This window comes from Callospermophilus lateralis, chromosome 1 (assembly GCF_048772815.1).
Source record: "Callospermophilus lateralis isolate mCalLat2 chromosome 1, mCalLat2.hap1, whole genome shotgun sequence".
Classification (NCBI taxonomy): Eukaryota; Metazoa; Chordata; class Mammalia; order Rodentia; family Sciuridae; genus Callospermophilus; species Callospermophilus lateralis.
The window spans coordinates 175,855,298-175,874,452 of NC_135305.1; the positions used below are offsets into that span (position 1 = coordinate 175,855,298).

The 19,155-nt window shown below is 38.4% G+C and overlaps 1 protein-coding gene across 6 annotated transcripts in view; it reads left to right on the forward strand.

The window, feature by feature from the left end:
* The window catches only part of Mettl6 (methyltransferase 6, tRNA N3-cytidine), a 23,841-nt gene extending 8,993 nt beyond the window's left edge, over positions 1-14,848 (forward strand). For 2 of the 6 annotated variants that reach the window (XM_076872292.1, XM_076872375.1), the window contains exons 5-6: positions 11,960-12,101; positions 13,688-14,848. In XM_076872292.1, coding sequence (XP_076728407.1) covers positions 11,960-12,101; positions 13,688-13,887 — 342 coding nt within the window. In that variant the 3' untranslated portion in view covers positions 13,888-14,848. Of the gene's footprint in view, positions 1-10,096; positions 10,189-11,205; positions 12,128-13,687 lie in introns of those variants that run through there. The other 4 variants (XR_013092889.1, XM_076872619.1, XM_076872520.1 and 1 more) reach the window with 4 other exon arrangements.
* Positions 14,849-19,155: the final 4,307 nt, after the last annotated feature.

A 19,155-nucleotide genomic window follows, 5' to 3' on the forward strand; every position in this document is an offset into this window, starting at 1 on the left:
AGTTTTTTTTTTTTTTTTCTTATTTCTACTCTCTTTGCCCCTGGTATTAGAGAGAGAACAGGAGAAGATGAGGAACTTGAACAGAGAGTGACTTGTCCAAATTGAAAGTTTTTAGTTTGTTTTGTTTTTGTTTTTGGTACTAGGTATTGAACGCAGGGGTGCTTTAACACTTATAGCTATATATTCCCAGCCGTCTTTTTTTTTTTTTTTCAATTTTGTGTTAGGGTCTCACTAAGTTGCTGAGGCTGGCCTAAAACTTGCCATCCTCTTGCCTTAGGTTCCTGAGTCACTGAAATTACAGGAGTGTGCCACCACACATGGCTGGGTTATACTACTTGGTATTAACAAAGCATATTAGACATTACTGTGGGAGTAAATGGTATAGATAGGGTGGAGGACAAGATCTCAAGAAGAGAGAAGCCCAAATTGTGAAGAGGTCAGCATATTTGGAAAGATAATCCACATGTATATTGAAATTGAACAGAATTAAAAGTGGAATAGCATTCAGATAATACAGTAAACCAGAAAATACATTCCTCACAAAATGGAGGGAAATGATCCTGGAATCAGTAGATGACTCAAGAAAAGATAGTAGGTGATACAAGGAGAAAGAAGAATTCATAGAAAATAGCAAGGCCTTGTAGTGGTACAAAGGTGAATGGGAGAAAACAGCCTAACTTGAAAGGGGATGGTCAGGATTCTGCGAGAACAAGAATATGAAGACTCTATTCAAAAGAGGTGATGATGCTATATCAGGGATTTCATGAATGAAAGGTTTTCAGTATTAGGGAGGAGTTGGGGATATAGATAGGGCATACAGTCATGTGTCACTTAACAAAATTCAGTTTTATTATTGTGTAAAATATACATTGAGTACATAGATGTTACAACTACTACACACCTAGACTTCATGGTATATATTTATATGAGCCTATTGTTCCTTGGGCCACCAATAAACAAAACAATACATGATTCAATCAAGCACAAGAGAAAAATGATGCATTCAAGAGACACAGTAAACAAGATATGTGAGACTGCTGCTACAGGTTTTTGTGGAATTTTGATGATGTTGTTATTGTTGTTGTTGTTTTGGTTCTGGGGATTGAACCCAGAGGCACTTAACCACTATGCTACATCCCCAGACCTTTTATATATTTTATTTAGAGATAGTCTCACAAAGTTGCTTAGGGACTTACTAATTGCTGACTCTATCTTTGAATTCATGATCCTTCTGCCTCAGCCTCTGAGCTTACAGACATGTTCCACCATACCCAATTGCTGCTGCAGTTTTGAAATAAACTTTTTTTTTTCAATTTTTTATTTGTTCTTTTTAGTTATACATGACAGTAGAATATATTTTGACATATCATACATACGTGAAATATGACTTCCCATTCTTGTGGTTGTATCTGTTATGGAGTTACACTGGTTACACATAGGAAAGTTTATGTATCACATTTTCTTTATTCTTTCATCTATTTAAGGGCAGATTTTAAGTCCTCTGGGTATATGCCAAAGAGTGGGATAACTGAGTCAAAAGGTGTTTTATTCCAAGTTTTTTTAAGAATTTTCATACTGTTTTCCAGAGTGATTGTACCAATTTACAGTCCCACCAGCAATGTATGTTAAACTTTTTTAATAAGTAGAAGGAATATATTCTAAAATGAAAAGAAATACAACATAATTTCATGATTTGAATGTGGATCAAGTGTGTTCTCCCAATGGTTCATGTATTAGAAGCTTGGCTCCCTGTGTGGCAATATGAAAAACAGTGGAACCCTTGAAATAGGACCAATTAAAAGGTCCTTTGGTCATTTAGGGCTTCCCCTCAGAAAGGATTGAGGCAGTTCTTGTTGGATATTTGGTTAATTCTTATAAAAGATTTGTTAAATAGAGAGAAAGCCTTGCTCCTCCTGCACCCTGGTTTCCTGTCTCGCTGTGAGATCTCTTTCACACATGTTCTTCTGCCATCCAAAATTCAGAGCTGATTCCAGGATCATGCCCTTGAATCTCTTTTTTTTTTTTTTTTTTTTTATTCAAAACATTACAAAGATTTCAGAATCACATCGGTTACACATCCACATTTTTACATAATACCATAATAGTAACTGTTGTATTCTGCTACCTTTCCTATCCTCTACTATCCCCCCTCCCCTCCCCTCCCATCTTCTCTCTCTACCCCATCTACTGTAATTCATTTCTCTTCTTATTTTTTTCCCATTCCCCTCACAAACTCTTATATGTAATTTTGTATAACAATGAGGGTCACCTTCCATTTCCAAGCAATTTCCCTTTTCTCTCCCTTTCCCTCCCACTTCATGACTCTGCTTAATGTTAATCTTTTCCTCCTGCTCTTCCTCCCTGCTCTGTTCTTGGTTGCTCTCATTATATCAAAGAAGACATTTGGCATTTGTTTTTTAGGGATTGGCTAGCTTCACTTAGCATAATCTGCTCTAGTGCCATCCATTTCCCTGCAAATTCCATGATTTTGTCATTTCTTAGTGCTGCGTAAATGCCACATTTTTTTTATCCATTCATCTATTGAGGGGCATCGGGTTTGGTTCCACAGTCTAGCTATTGTGAATTGTGCTGCTATGAACATCGATGTGGCAGTATCCCTGTAGTACGCTCTTGAGGTCTTCAGGGAATAGTCCGAGAAGGGCAATAGCTGGGTCAAATGGTGGTTCCATTCCCAGCTTTCCCAGGAATCTCCATACTGCTTTCCATATTGGCCTCACCATTTTGCAGTCCCACCAGCAATGTATAAGAGTACCCTTTTCCCCACATCCTCGCCAGCACTTGTTATTGTTCGACTTCATAATGGCTGCCAATCTTACTGGAATGAGATGGTATCTTAGGGTGGTTTTGATTTGCATTTCTCTGACTGCTAGAGATGGTGAGCATTTTTTCATGTACTTGTTGATTGATTGTATGTCCTCCTCTGAGAAGTGTCTGTTCAGGTCTTTGGCCCATTTGTTGATTGGGTTATTTGTTTTCTTATTGTTTAATTTTTTGAGTTCTTTGTATACTCTGGATATTAGGGCTGTATCTGAAGTGTGAGGAGTAAAAATTTGTTCCCATGATGTAGGCTCCCTATTTACCTCTCTTATTGTTTCTCTTGCTGAGAAAAAACTTTTTAGTTTAAGTAAGTCCCATTTGTTGATTCTTGTTTTTAACTCTTGTGCTATGGGTGTCCTATTAAGGAATTTGGAGCCCGACCCCACAATATGTAGATCGGAGCCAACCTTTTCATCTATCAGACGCATAGTCTCTGATTTGATATCAAGGTCCTTGATCCATTTTGAGTTAACTTTTGTGCATGGCGAGAGGAGGGGATTCAGTTTCATTTTATTGCATATGGATTTCCAGTTTTCCCAGCACCATTTGTTGAAGATGCTATCCTTCCTCCATTGCATGCTTTTAGCCCCTTTATCGAATATAAGATAGTTGTAATTTTGTGGATTGGTTTCTGTGTCCTCTATTCTATACCATTGGTCCACCCGCCTGTTTTGGTACCAGTACCATGCTGTTTTTGTTACTATTGCTTTGTAGTACAGTTTGAAATCTGGTATCGCTACACCTCCTGATTCACACTTCCTGCTTAGAATTGCTTTTGCTATTCTGGGTCTTTTATTTTTCCATATGAATTTCATGATTGCTTTATCTATTTCTACAAGAAATGCCGTTGGGATTTTGATTGGCATTGCATTGAACCTATAGAGAACTTTTGGTAATATTGCCATTTTGATGATGTTAGTTCTGCCTATCCATGAACAGGGTATATTTTTCCATCTTCTGAGATCTTCTTCTATTTCTCTCTTTAGGGTTCTGTAGTTTTCATTGTATAAATCTTTCACCTCTTTTGTTAGGTTGATTCCCAAGTATTTTATTTTTTTTGAGGATATTGTGAATGGGGTAGATGTCCTCATTTCCAGTTCAGAAGATTTGTCGCTGATATACAGGAATGCCTTTGATTTATGCGTGTTGATTTTATATCCAGCCACTTTGCTGAATTCATTTATTAGCTCTAGTAGTTTCTTTGTAGACCCTTTTGTGTCTTCTAGGTATAGGATCATATCATCCGCAAACAGTGATAATTTAAGTTCTTCTTTTCCTATTTTTATGCCTTTAATTTCTTTCGTCTGTCTAATTGCTCTGGCCAGTGTTTCGAGAACTATATTGAATAGAAGTGGTGAGAGAGGGCATCCCTGTCTTGTTCCAGACCTTGAATCTCTATAACTGTGAACTAACTAAATAAACCTTTTTTTAAGTAAAGCTTCCCACCTCAGGTATTTCACTGAAGTAATGAAAAACAGACCAAGACATGTAATTAAAACATAAACAATCATTATCATTAAGTGTTGTGTATTGTACATAATTGCATGTGCTATACTTTTATATAGCTGGCAGTGTAGTATGTTTCTTTATACCAGCATCACCACAAATAGCATAATATGTTGTGCTGTGACTATGACAGCTATGATGTCACTAGGTGATAGGAATTTTTCAGCTTCATTTTAATTTTATAAGACCACTGTCATATATGCAATCCATTGTTGACCAGAAATTCTTTTTTTTTTTTTTTATTGGTTGTTCAAAACCTTACAGAGCTCTTGACATATCATATTTCATACATTAGCATACATTAGGACCAAAAATTCTTTACATGACATGTGACTATACTTCTACTCAACATTGTACTGGAGGTGCTAATCATCTCAAAAATATAAGATTTGATTTAAAAATTTGGGGCTGGGGAAATAGTTTAGTTGGTAGAGTGCTTGCTTAGTATGCTCTGGGTTCAATTCCCAGTACCACCAAAAAAAAAAAAAAAGACCCTAATTTAAAAATTTGAGAATGAAAAAGAAATTTGTTACTTGTAGAAATTATAAATTCTAATTTTCTAATCAAAAACTATTAGAACAGCCGGGTGTGGTGGTATGTACCTGAAATCCTAGCTATTTGAGAGGCTGAGGCAGGAGGATTGCAAGTTTGAAGCCAGCCTAGGCAACTTAGTGAGACCTTGTCTCAAAAAATAAAGGACTGGGGGTGTAGCGCAGTGATAGAGCACCACTGGTTTCAGTTCCCTGGACTGTCCCCCAACCCTCCACCCCTAAGAATCACAAAAGTTTAAGAAGAGTGTATTGATGTCATAGAACAGTACACTTAAAAAGTTAAAATGGTTAAGTTTATGTTATATATATTTTGCCACATAAAAAAGGGAGTAACGGGCTGGGGCTGGGGCTGGGGCTGGGGCTGGGACTCAGTGGTAGAGTGCTTGCCTACCATGCGTGAGGCACTGGGTTTGATCCTCAGCATCACATAAAAATAAATAAAATAAGGCATTCTGTCCATCTACAACTACAAAAGGTGGGGGGTGAGTAACATGCAATATGTGCTCTTATTTTTTTTTTAATTTCCTGATATATTGCTTATGTTATTGTCATTTGTTTTGACTGCTGTCTGTGTTCCATTACATCAGGGCCTGCAAATGACAGCCAGCAATCAAAATCTCCTTTTTTTAAAAAAAAAAAAAAAAATTGTTTTGAGACAGAATCTAAGTAAGCTGTCCAGGCTGACCTTGAACTTGAAATTCTTCTTCCTCGGCCTCCTTAGTAGCTGGGATTGCAGGCCTACACTGCCACATCTAGTCCAAATCTGTGTTTATATATTAAGATCAGTTATATAATACAAAGAAAAAGTGATTTGTTCAAAAAGATCTTTTTTGAACACCGATAAAAAAATTAAAGTGTTCCTACAATGAAATCTGACAAATGTATGAGAGTTAAATTTTATACATAGCACATTGAAGGTCATTTAAGAAAATTTGTATGACTGGGCACAGTGGCACACACCTGTAGTACCAGTAATTTTGGAGGCTTTGGGAGGAGAAAATTTATATGGAGAGAAATACTGTGTTCAGGACATATTCTGTATTTCTTCCATAGGTAAACTATGCAATTATACTAAAAATCCCTGCAAATTTTATTTTTTGTCGGATTGTTTTTTAATTGGGAGAGATGTGGGTTTGAGGAAATTGACAAGCTGATTTTAAATAGACATGAAAGACCAAGTAGAGCCAAAACACTCCTGAAGAAGAATGAGATAGGGGGATTTATTCCTTGCTAGTTATAGACTTATTACAGCTATAATAATTAAAGACAGAGTGGTGTTGGCAGGAGGACAGATTCACAAATGGAGTGTGATGCAGTTTAGAAATTGCTCCTTACAGATATGGAAAATTGTTGTATGATAGTTGAAAATCACTAGGAAAGGTAGAAATATTGGTTATTTATAGGAGGGGATGAATTGGATTCCTACTTCAGACCTATACAAAATTCATTCTCAAATTAATTAAAGACTTACATGAAAAAGAAGTTTAGCTACATGTGGTGGCACATGCCTGTAATCTCAGCAATTTGGGAGGCTGAGGCAGGAGGATCGCAAGATCAAGACTAGTCTCAGCAACTTAGTGAGGTCCTAAGCAATTTAATGAGACCCTGTCTTAAAATAAAAATTAAAAAGGGCTGGGGATATGACTCAGTGGTTAAGTGCCCCTGGCTCCAATCCCTGGTACCAAAAATTGGAGGACTAGAGATGTGGCTTAGTGGTTAAGCACCCCTGAGTTCAATCCCCAGTACCCCCATCACCACCAAAAGTTTAAAACTTTCAAGAGAAAATACGACCTCAGAGTGGGAAAAACTTCAAAGAAGACCCAAAGCATTTTAAGCATAAAGATGATGATAGTAAAAATGAAGAAAAAGAAAAAGGAATTTCTACTGTTCAAAGACAATATTAAGAAACTAAAAAGACAAATAGGGAAAAGTAATTTATACAACTGGCAAAAGATTAGTATCTAGAATACATAAAGAATTCCTGTCTGTCGGAAAGAAAGACAATTTAATAGAAGAATGGGCAGATACTCAGTCGTTTCATAGAACGGTAAGTTAACACATAAAAAGATAATCTCAGTGACCAAGGAAATGTAAGATAAGATCATAAGGAGATACCACTGGATTAACAAAATTTTAGGAGTTTGATAAAGCCAAGTATTGATGAGAATATGCATCTGCAGAACCCCTTGTACTTTTCTGATACAGTAACCAGTTTTGAAGTCAATTTGACCTCATGGAGGAGACATACATTGTAGTATGTTCAGACAGTTGGAACACCACACAGCACTGAAAGACAATGACCTCAGCTATAGGAATGACATGGGTTAATTTTCAAAAAGCAAGTTGTTGTCTGGGCATGGTGGCACACAACTGTAATCACAGCTACGTAGGAGGCTAAGGCAGGAGAATAGGGAGTTCCAAACCATCCAGGGAAACATAGTGAGACCTGTCTGGAAAGGAAAAAAAAAGGGTAAAAAAGCACATTGCTTACAGCATGATGTGTTTTGAGAATCCTCTCATTCCACTCACCCCTTTATTTCCACCATTGAGAAAAAGAAAGAAAAGTAGTAGATTAATAATGCAAATCCAGGCTGGTGGATTTCTAAGGCAGGGGTTTGTGGCATTTTCGTGCCATGAACCCCCTTGGTAATCTAGTGAAACCTATGAATCCCTCAGAATGTTAACTGCCTGTTTTAGTAGGTTAAAGTAGGTTACAAGGGAAATTTATTAAAATACAGTTTCAATCATATTTGTTATGCTTGATTTTTAATTAACACATTATATTAACACATTAATTCAAAAGCTCTTTAGTGGTGATCTAGTAAATACCATACTTTTTATTTATTTATTTCTTTATTTGGGCACACTCTGTATAAATTTGTTTAATGCAAAACAAATTCTTGACAAGGTTTTAACAGAATTTTCAACATCAGTGCAGATAAATGTAGTATATTCCTCAAGGAAAAAAAAAGCAGTTTAGAGCTTGCCATGAACCCTGCTTTTAACAGGTTTAGACATTGTTATTTAAAATGTATTATGTGTTGGGCTGGGCCTATGGCTCAGTGGTAGAACGTTCGCCTAGCAAGTGTGAGGCCCTGGGTTTGATCCTCAGCACCACATAAAAATAAATAAAGGTATTGTGTCCAACTACAATTAAAAAATAGATATTTTTTAAAATAAATTCAAAAATGTATATGTGTGTGTGTGCATATCAAGGCAATATGATAGTGTTCTCAAATCATCTTATTTACTTACAAAAACTGCATGATAAATTTTACACTGAAATACAAGTTTGCTTGACACCTCTTTATCATTTTGTCTTATTCCTCTCTTGCAACTCATGTAGTAGCCTCACTATAAAGTCTCCTTTTGGACTCCAGATGTTTGTGTACTTCAAAAGGAAAAGCAACAAACAGTTTTGCAAAGCTTCTTAGGTACAAAATGAACTAAGTAGCAGGGCCAAATTTAGTCTTCTGAAGAACCAAGTAATGTGAAACCATACATTTTTGAAGTAAAGATGAATGTAAATTTAAGTAAATGCAAAGACTGCACCATGATGCAAGGGATTGTTTCTGCAGGGGTTGTTTGTTGTGCTAGCAATGGAACCTAGAGTCTTGGACATGCTCCGCAAGGGCTTACCACTGAGCTACATCCCTAGCCCTTTTTGTTTTGCCATAGGGTCTTGCTAAATTGACAAAGCTGGCCTTAAACTTGGGATCCTCCTATGCCTCAGCCTCCCAAGTGGCTAGGATTACGGGCATGAGCAATGGCACCAGGCTATTTTTGGGTTTTTTGGTCAAAATTTTGATTGCCTGAATTCATAGTTAAGGGAGTACTAACTTTCCATTGGAAGCAGTGAAAATAAAGATATAACTTTGTTTTCTTCTTAAATTTACAGTCCTCTGATCTCTAATCTTCAACCTTTTGGGCCTGTGGACTTGAGATTCAGAATTTCTGTGTTAAGAAAGGCAGGGTAATGGTGCAGAGGAGGAGCTTACAGGTGTATTGATAATGGTCTGATTCTTAAATTGGATGAAAGTTCATTTATAATTTTACAAATTATGTTGTCTATAGTTTTATATTTTCCTGAGGTTTAATAGTCATGTAATAAGTACTCCAGACCAGTTAGAGGGATTTTTCCACATGCATATACTCATGTAAACCCCAACTAAATATAGAATGTTTCTAGCATCTCTGCAGGCTTCCCGGTGCCCTCACCCCACCCCCAGAGACCCTAGGTGACCAGTTTTCTAACCTCCATCTTCATGGATCAGTTTCATCAGTTCCTGAACTTCTTTTCATGGAAACAAACAGCGTATATGTGTGTGTGTATTAGTAGTATGAAATATTATATTAAAAAAGAAAAACTGAGCTGAGTACAGTGGCACATGCCTAAAATCCCAGTGGCTTGGTAGGCTGAGGCAGGAGGATCCTGAGTTCAAAGCCAGCCTCAAAAACTTAGCAAGGCCTTGAACAATTCAACAAGACCCTGTCTCTAAAATTTAAAAAAGGCCTAGGAATGTGGCTCAGTAGTTAAGTGCCCCTGAGGTGAATCCCCAGTTCCAAAAATTTAAAAAGAAAAACCTGGACTCGGGCTGTCCCAGACCATTATTTTTTTTTTTTTTTTTAGTAACAAATTTCATCTCAGCATTCCTCCTATTTTTTATACTTCAATAGATTTTTTTTTCCTCCATCCTATCTGGAATGAGTTTACAACAGCAGTGATTGCTTTCTCATTGAGTGGTTTATTTATTTGAAATCATATGTTTCATCAGGAAATTTCTAGAGGGAGAAGCAATTTGCAACCTCTGATGATAAGACACCCTATGAACTGCTCTGAGACCCTTGCATGAATAGTCACAGAAATAAGCTGTTATAATATAAATTTAATCACTCCAAGTTATTAACACCAGGGGGAAATTTTTTAAAAAAATCTTTGGAAGAGTAAAGGAAAGATGGGCTAGATTTGCCATCAGAAGACCTGATCTTTAGTCTTAAAATTATTGACTTGCCTTGAGTTGTTCGGGAAAGTAAGACATCTTTACTCTGAGCCTGCCTTACCAAAAAGTGGGTGTAATAGGACCTAATCTGGTCATCCTTGGAGTTGTTGGAATGAAAAAAAAAAACTGACATTGGGAAATGCCTGATTAACTACAGTGTCATGATCGAAAGAGGCATTAGTATCATAATTTATTTTACAGATGAGAAAATATATTCAGAGGGATGAAATTACTTTGCATTCAACTAGATAATGGAAGAACTGAGATTTGAGTCAAGATTTCCAAATTCCAGAGTGAGTGTTATTTTCCCTGTTCCATGTAGCCCTTCCTTCTGAAATGAAGAATAAGTCTCATGTGAACTAAATGTTTTCAGAGTGTTTCTTTCTTAATTATTTACATTCTAAAACATAGCATGTTTTTATCTGAGAATGTTTTTATCTGAGACTCTTTCTTCACTGACAGCATTTTTAAAAGACATGCTATTATCAATAAGAGTTTACTAAATGAGAAAATCTGCTCAAACAGTCATGGATAATCTTTCCTCTTCTATTCAGGAGGAGAGAATACATCTAACTAGTTTTAGAAAATTTGATAGCCCCAGGGGGGCTGCAGATATAGCACAGTTGGTAGATTGCTTGCCTCACACGCACAAAGGCCTGGGTTTAATCCCCAGCCCCACCAAATAAAAAGAAAGAAAATTTGATAGCCCATCACACACTTTTCCAAAGGAGACAAATCTATTATAATAGGTTATATATGTTCATTTTAAAATAGATGCTTTCAAACCATCTTGTTGATGTATGATGAGTGAAAATAGATTTAATAAAAATCAGTGCACACACACACCCGCTTCCAGTTCCCTTTCATTTGGTAGTGTTAAACTACTTGAAAGAATTTTCACATAAAAAGCAAGTGTCAAAAAAAAGTGCCCTGATGTGTACTATTTTTCATTCTGAAAAACAGGTAGCCATTTCCTTTGTAAAGTGAGCTGTACCCATACCCTACTGATCTTTCCTTCTGATTTTTAAGACATCTACTCTGACATCTTGTCTCTGAAGGACTTTTTTTTTTTTTTAACTACATTGGTATTATCCTGCTAATTCTTTTTATTTTATTTATTTATTTTTTTAATTTATTAGCTACCCTCTGAAGGACTTTTGTGTAGGACTCACCACCTGGTCCTGACACAAGTCTTCTTTGACATGTTGCACTATAGCCTGATGATCTACTTCCCATATCTAGAAGTCCTGCATATCACAGGAAGAATATGAAAATTGACCTTTCCTTTCTGTACCTCTCTTCTTGTCTAGTGTGAAGAGTGACACATCCCCCATCCCCCAGGACTAACAGAAGTGTCTGTTCCACAGTATGAAACCTTTTGACCTAAGTGTGAGTCCTGACTCCCCTACTTAGTAGCTAGTGAGTGATGATGGGGGGCAGATGGCTTAACTTTTTCAAGAGTCGTTTTCCTTACCTCACATGAGGATGACAGTCATGCTCCTTCATTTCAGAATTAGGTGAAGATCTAATGAGGAAACATCTGGCAAGCTATCAAGGGCCAGACATGTATCAGTTATGTGCATAGCAGGTGAGCTGCAAGTTAGAGCACAGTGAAACCAGAGCTGAGATTCTGAGTGAGAAAAACCAGCCTAAAAAAAATGATGACATATTTTACTTTTTACTGAAAAAGCCGAAAATGACATCATATTTTTTAAAAGAAATTTTTATGATTGAGTATTACCAGGTAGCCAATAAATGTGCTTCAATTAGGACAATATCCTTTGGTATTGCCTTTTGCATTTTAATTGTATGACACTGGACTTTCCAGAGTGCTTTTAGAGGTGCTCAAGAAGTATCTCCAATATTATGGAGGCTCTGCCAGGTCTTCCTATCCCTTTTACTGGCATGCCCTTTTCCTACATATTATCATGGGTAATTCAGTCTAGACCCTTTTCTGATTGCCACAAATCTATAAGTTACTTTGAATTCCTAACTTAATCAGATTTTTTTACTTTGTTTAGCTGGGGTCCCCAGAGTTACTCACAGCTCATTTTTCTTTCATAGGTATTAAAACCAGGCAAAAGTGTCTTGTTCCGAGACTATGGACTGTATGATCATGCCATGCTTAGGTTTAAAGCTGGAAGCAAACTTGGAGAAAACTTTTATGTTAGACAAGATGGAACCCGATCATATTTTTTTACTGATGGTAAGATGAATGGAATCTATCCTTAAAATATTTTATTTTTTATATCTGATATGCTTGATTACATTATCACTGCGGTAAGGGTGGGAAGGGCTTATAACTGTACTTAGCACATGCACAAGTCCTTGGGTCAAACTCAGTGCACACCTCTTACCCAGCACCTGGGACAACAAACAAAGCTTCTTGGTGACAGAGCCTAGTTAGTGAGTCTGGGATAACGGACAGGCTCTGACATGCCATGTGGATTCCTTATGGTAGCTGTGCTGAAAAAGGAGGGAGGGCAAATCAGAAACTTCATTTTGTTCAGTTTAAAGCAAATAAGGCAAATATAATGCCTTAAGATTACTTTCCAAGATCATAAAGGCAAGTAACCTTTTTTTTTCTTTTAGATGTTGATAGACCTTTATTTTATTCATTTATTTATATGCAGTGCTCAGAACAGAACCCAGTGCCTCACACATGCTAGGTAAGTGCTCTACCACTAAGTCACAACCACAGCCCCAAGTAACCTTTTTTTAATAAAAGTAATTTGATCTGCCAGGCATGGTGGCTCAGGACTATAATCCCAGCTACTCAGGAGACTGAGGCAGGAGGATCCCAAGTTCAAAGCCAGCCTCAGCAACTTAGTAAGGCCCTAAGCAACTTGTTGAGGCTTTGTCTCAAAATTAAAAGGGCTGGGGATTTGCTCAATAGTAAATTGCCCCTGGGGCAAATCTCCAGTATCCCCCCCCCCAAAAAAAAATGTAATTGGGTCTGTTGTCTGTTTTTAAATATACAAATTTGCTTTATAAAGAGATATTTACATTATTTTGAATAAGAAAATTCTCTATTTCCATCTTTTAAGTGTTTCAAACATTAGTTTTAAATCTACATAATTGGGGCTGGAATTGTGGCTCAGCGATAGAGCGCTCGCCTAGCATGGGCAGGACCCGAGTTCGATCCTCAGCACCACATAAAAATAAAGGCATTGTGTTGTGTCCATCTACACCTAAAAAATAAGTATTAAAAAAAGTCTACATAAGTATCTGAGCCATAGATAATTACATTCATAATCTCTGTTTTCACAAATATTTTTACTTCTGGAAATATTCTTTTAGACACTAAAATGAAACTAAAAATGAGTGATTACCACTAAAACTATAATATCATAAAAATATCAGGAGAAGATATTTTAATATCTTTTAATGCTTCTGGTCACTAAAATCTGATTAAACTAATTCAAAATAATTGAGAAGCTGAGCACAGTGGCACACTCCTGTAATCCTAGTGGCTTGGGAAACTGAGGCAGGAGGATCACAAGTTCAAAGACAGCCTCAGCAACTTAGTGAAGCCTTAAGGCAACCTAGGCCCTGTCTCTAAAAACCATAACAGGAAGGGATGGGATGTGGTTTTGTGGTTAAGCACCCCTGGATTCAACCCCTGGTACCAAAAATACATAAATATAAATAATTGAGGAAAACAGTAATGTCTGTAGAGTGCTTCAGAGTAGTGATACTCTTAGTAAGAGTCTTTATTTTTCACTCTGGTCATAGATTTTTTTCCTTCCTGTTACCAGGACATTGAGCACTGTTGGCCTCTTTGTCTTGTAGAATTCCTGGCTCAGCTCTTTGTGGACAGAGGTTATGAAGAAGTGGTGAACGAGTATGTGTTTCGAGAGACGGTGAATAAAAAGGAGGGCCTGTGTGTGCCGAGGGTTTTCCTCCAGAGCAAATTCCGAAAGCCTCTGAAGAACTCAAAGCCTGCAACCCTGGGCCTGGGTCACCTGGCTGGGAATTGTGCCTCCCCTTGAGGAGAGGAGAGCAGAGCTTGAGATTACTTTTTTAAGTTTGTATATTTTTATATTTTAATTTTTAAAATTAGTATATATAATTCATGCATTTAAAAAAGGAGCAAGCATTTCTAGTGACTGCTACTAGAAATGCAAATAAAACTTCGAAGCCTGAAAGCAAACAAAGTTTCATGGTATAACAAAGTTTAGCTATGTCATCCAACTGTAAAATTCCACATAGGAAAGCTTTAAGAACCCTGTAGCACTCAAGAAAGATCCTTGTCATTACTCATATGACTCTGGAAGTGTGCTCCAGGCAGCATGACAGACAGCCGTATAGAAAAATGAGGCCAAATCGACTAAAATAACACATCCACCTGTATTTTTAGACTGAAAGATTGTTCTCTTTTTTTTTTCTTTTATTGGTTGTTCAAAACATTACAAAGCTCTTGACATATCATATTTCATACATTAGATTCAAGTGGGTTATGAACTCCCATTTTTACCCCAAATACAGATTGCAGAATCACATCAGTTACACATCCACATTTTAGATTGTTCTCTTTTTCCAGTGTCTTATTTGCCCATTGAATTCATTTATGTATCTCTATAAGGTCGGGATTGCAACACATACCATTTTGCTATGTCTATACTCAAGAGCCACCCTGACTCTCTCCCTGATCTTGATACCCTCTAATTGGGCCAGTTCCTGACCACACTTTCCCCTAGGAGAGGGAGGCAAACGCCACCACCTTTCTCCACATCCCAACTCCCATCTGTCCAATGCAGCTAATCTCTAGTTCATAGTTCGAATTTTAGGGCTAAGAAGGGGCATTAGAATGGATTGGCCTAATTCTCTATTTGGAAATAAGCAGTGGCTGGGGGAACGTTGAAGCTAAAACCCAATAGCTAGTGTGGTGGAATTTGGGGAAATGCCTGAATTGGTCTGCTGCCCTGTCTCTCTGCCCCTGTCTTGCCATATAATGACTTTTATATTATGAAATAAAATGAGTTTTGTTTTTGTTTTGTTTGTTTGGTCTGCATATGAAAATTTATGCTGAAAGCATACATTTCCTTTTCTGCAGAAAGCTATGTATGAGACCATCTTGGTACTCGACACACAGCATGTCTATGACTGGGTGGAAATGCGAAAAATGAGGGCCTTTCAGCCCCAACCACATCTGGAGGGGAAGGCTTCCAGTGGAGCTACTGGTCATAATGGTTCTAGACAATCAGAGTAAATCCTCCTGGCTTCTGGAGAGAAGAGGGACAGGTTGCAGAGCTCAGCATATTTGCTGGGTGACTTAACTGCCATCGTTTTTGTCTTATTGAGAGGAACTGAAGTGGGGAGCCAGAGGAGCCCCTATGTTTTAATAATCCATTGCTTTCTATACTCTCCCCTTCCTCTAGAGGCTGAAAGATGATTATTCCAGGTAAGACTAGACTAGTGAGAGTTTGTCTTCTGCAGTTCTTTTTGTGTGTGCTGTACACATATGCATGCATACTGTGTGTGAAGTTAACTTGGAAAGAAGGTGGGTTTATAAGGTGTCTCACAGGCCATATCACGGATGATAAGTCTGGCCCTGGAGCAGTTTGTTAGCAGCTTGGAAGCCCCAGGGCTTGTCACTGTAGTCCAGGGCTGTTACCTCCAACACCTCCTCCACCAAATGAATCCCATACCTAGCTTTAGCCCCAGGATGCTACTCAGCACCTCTTCCATGAAGCGCTTTCATCTGTATCTCCACTAAATCTGAACACTGTCACTTGGGTTTAGTGTCTGAGCCTAATAGACAAAGTAGAAAGCAGGGAGCAGTGTAGTATAAAGGAAGGGGTGGTGCTGGGGTTGTACTCAGTGGTAGAGCACTTGCCTCACATGCACCACATGAAAATAAAGATATTGTGTCCATCTACAGCTAAAAAAAAAATATTTTAAAAGGTGGCGGGGGGGGGGGGGGGGGGCAGTCATCTGTGACCAGAAAGGAGTCGTTTGGACTTCTGGCCTCATTCCTTAACCTGTCTGAACCTTGATTAAGTTCCTCATTTGTAAGGTGTGGGTTACTGTACTGACCTAAAAGTGTTCTGAGGGTGAATGGGAATACCTAATGTGTGGTACATAATAAAGCCTTAATATACATAGGTATCTGTGGGAGGCTGACTAGCATATGACTAGGTCCACCACCTCCCCTGCTGAGTGGTGTGGCATCTAGTGGCCATGCTGCTTCTGGATAGCCCCTGTCTTCTAAGGGTTCCAGCGACTGTGTCTCATGCATGGGTGTGCTTCCTACATCCCCATGGGTGGAGCTATGCTCACCTGTTCCTTTGTAATATTACCCCTTGCCCTGTTTGGGATAGAATGTTCCATAGAACACCCTTGTCCCCTTCTCTTACTCTGCCCTTGGGTGTGGCCTGCCTAGATGTCAGTCATCCTGCTGACAGCAAACATCATGAAGCTAGACTCAGCCCCTTGAAACCTGACCCCTTGCCTCATTTGAATGGCTTCTCAATAAAAGGAGTCAGCATGTTCTCTCTCTCTTTCTGTGGACTCTTAGGGTCAGAGGAGCTGTCACAGAACCCCCAAAGCAAAAGGTATTTCTGTCTCTTGTGTGGTTGTTTCACGCGGCCCAGTTAGCCCAGTTCCCCTGGAGTGACACCTGAGTGTTTTAGTTGCGAGTAACCCAGCAGGTATCATTTCCTCAATTCTCATTTTTATAACATTTTTTTAAAGTTTAATGTACAGAAGGAGATACAAATCTACTGTTTAGCTCAGTGATGTCACAGAATGGACAAACTTGTATAATAAGCACACAGCTGAGGAAATGATCAGCACCCCAAAACCACTCCCTACTGTGTCCCCTTCCGGTCACTGTCCCCTGAAGGGTAACTATGATTATGACTTCTAACACCATAGTTTTTTCTCTTCCTATATTATTTTTAAATTCTCCCCCAAAGGAGTTTAAGGTCAACTTACACAATAAGTACATTACAACTGTGTACATTACAATAAGATGTTAAGTAAAGAGATTAGAACAAAGGAAAGAAGTTGGAGCCAGGTTAGCAAACTAATGGTATTACATTCGGTCTTGTGCACTTTAGATAAATTAGAAATTTGACTCCCTAGTCAGTGTAAAAGAAGAAAACAAGTCCAGATCCAAGATAAACCCAAGCTTCCTTCCCCACATTCTCACACCAGTAAGAAATACAGTATCAAAGCATTGTTTCTAGTAATTTCACTTTGTATAGATATAACCCCAAAGAGCTATCCAAATCTTAATCTAATGGAGAGGAATGAAAGGACATGGGCTGGGTGAGTTTTGAGATCCCTAAAATTTTGATGAATTATTTGTCCTTGTGATGGTTAATCTGGATTGTCAATTTGATTGATTAAGAGATGCAACAGGGGCTGTGGTTGTGGCTTAGTGGTAGAGTGCTTACCTCACACGTGAGGCACTGGGTTCGATCCTCAGCACCACATAAAAATAAATAAAATGTAGAAAATAACATTAGTAAATAAAATTAAATGTTTATTTAAAAAAAAAAAAAAAAAGATGCCTAAAGCCAGGCACAGTGGTGCACACCTGTAGTTCCAGTGGCCCAGGAGGCTGAGGCAGGAGGATTGTGAGTTCAAAGTCAGCCTCAGCAATTAAGTGAGGCCCTAAGTAACTCAGCAAGACCCTGTCTCTAAATAAAATATAAAAAAAGGGCTGGGTTGCCTAGCATGTGTGAGGTCCTGGGTTCGATCTTCTGCCACATAAAAATAAATGAATTGTGTCCAAGTAAAACTGAAAAAAAAAATTTTTTTTAAAGGTGGATCAGTGGTTAAGTGTCCCTCAGTTCAATCCCTGGTACCAAAAAAGAAAGAAAGAAAGAAAGAAAAGACTTCTGGGCATATCTATGAAAATATTCCCAGACATAACTGGCATGTATGTGGGACAACAAACTGAAGGTGGAGAATGTGGGTGACAGAGTCCATTAGAATGGAGACTTGGATAGAATAAAAGGTGGAAGAACGAGGGAGCTTATAATAGAAAAGGTCACTTCTTGAGCCAGGGCTTTGAAGGCTGCTGGGGTCTCCTGAGGGCATCAGACTCCAGCTTTTCATTCTTCCAAAGTGGACTCTGATCACTGATTCTCCAGGAAGAATCCACGCCTTCATTCCTGGAGTGGGGCTCTTTGAGGCTCCAGCATTTTGGAATGAGCAGCTACTGGTTCCTCTGCCTCTCCAGACTGCAGATGGCCATTGTGGGACTATCCAGCTAATGATACTGTAAGATAAGCTAATAAATCTCCTGTTTATAATCATTCATATACATTACTATATCATGTTGGTTCTGTTCTTGTAGAAAACCCTAATATAATCCTTGTGACAATCGTCTGTCAATAATATTCTCAGTTGAGAGGTTGATGTGAATCCAGGAACAAAGGAATTGAGGTTATCCTCCCTGAGAGGTATGGCTATTAGAGGTTGCAGATGCAGGGTGGAACATCTGTCCAAGAGACAGGCAGGCTGAGGGTCCTGGCCATAAGAAAAAGCCTCTCTACCTTTGCCAGTAATTGGCTAGGCAGATACAGGTGAACACAACTTGGAGTTGTCTCCTCTCACAGGGGTAATTAACTGCCCCAAATTCTTAACCAATGAAACCAGGCTGCAAAAGTTTTCACTTGTGATATTTAAAACTGGTTGAATGGCATATCCACCTCTCACACTGATCAAGGAAACCTCTCAGTGACCTCACTTAAAATATACTTCTTAAGTGGATAAGGTGACCTAGTCCTTAAAGGTTTTAGCTGAATTGATTTAGGAAACTCTTAATTTTTCTTTAAAAAGGGTCAAGCTTAATAAAAACTGGCTTCAGGGGCTGGGGTTGTGGTTCAGTGGTAGAGCAATGGCCTAGTATGTGTGAGGCCTAGATTCAATTCTCAGCACCACATATAAATAATAAAATAAAAGTCCATCAACATCTTAAAAGAAAAAAAAACTGGCTTCAGTCCCATTACCTCAGTGTCCTATGTCCATTCTCCTATGGGCACACTTTTCCATCAGTGCACGCCAAAATGAGACATTAATAGAGCAGATTCTCCCAGTTTGGGTGCCCCAAAACCAGGAAAATAAGACCAAACTTAGTATCAAAGCTCTGATCATAAGAGCATTTGTGGAATCATACAGACTACGAAGAGTCCACCATCACAGCCTTCTCTACACACAAATCAACCTGCAGAAAGGTAATGAGTACTAGTTAGCAGTACTCTACAAAATAATTCCTGCTACTGCTGAGGCTGAGGCAGAAGAAT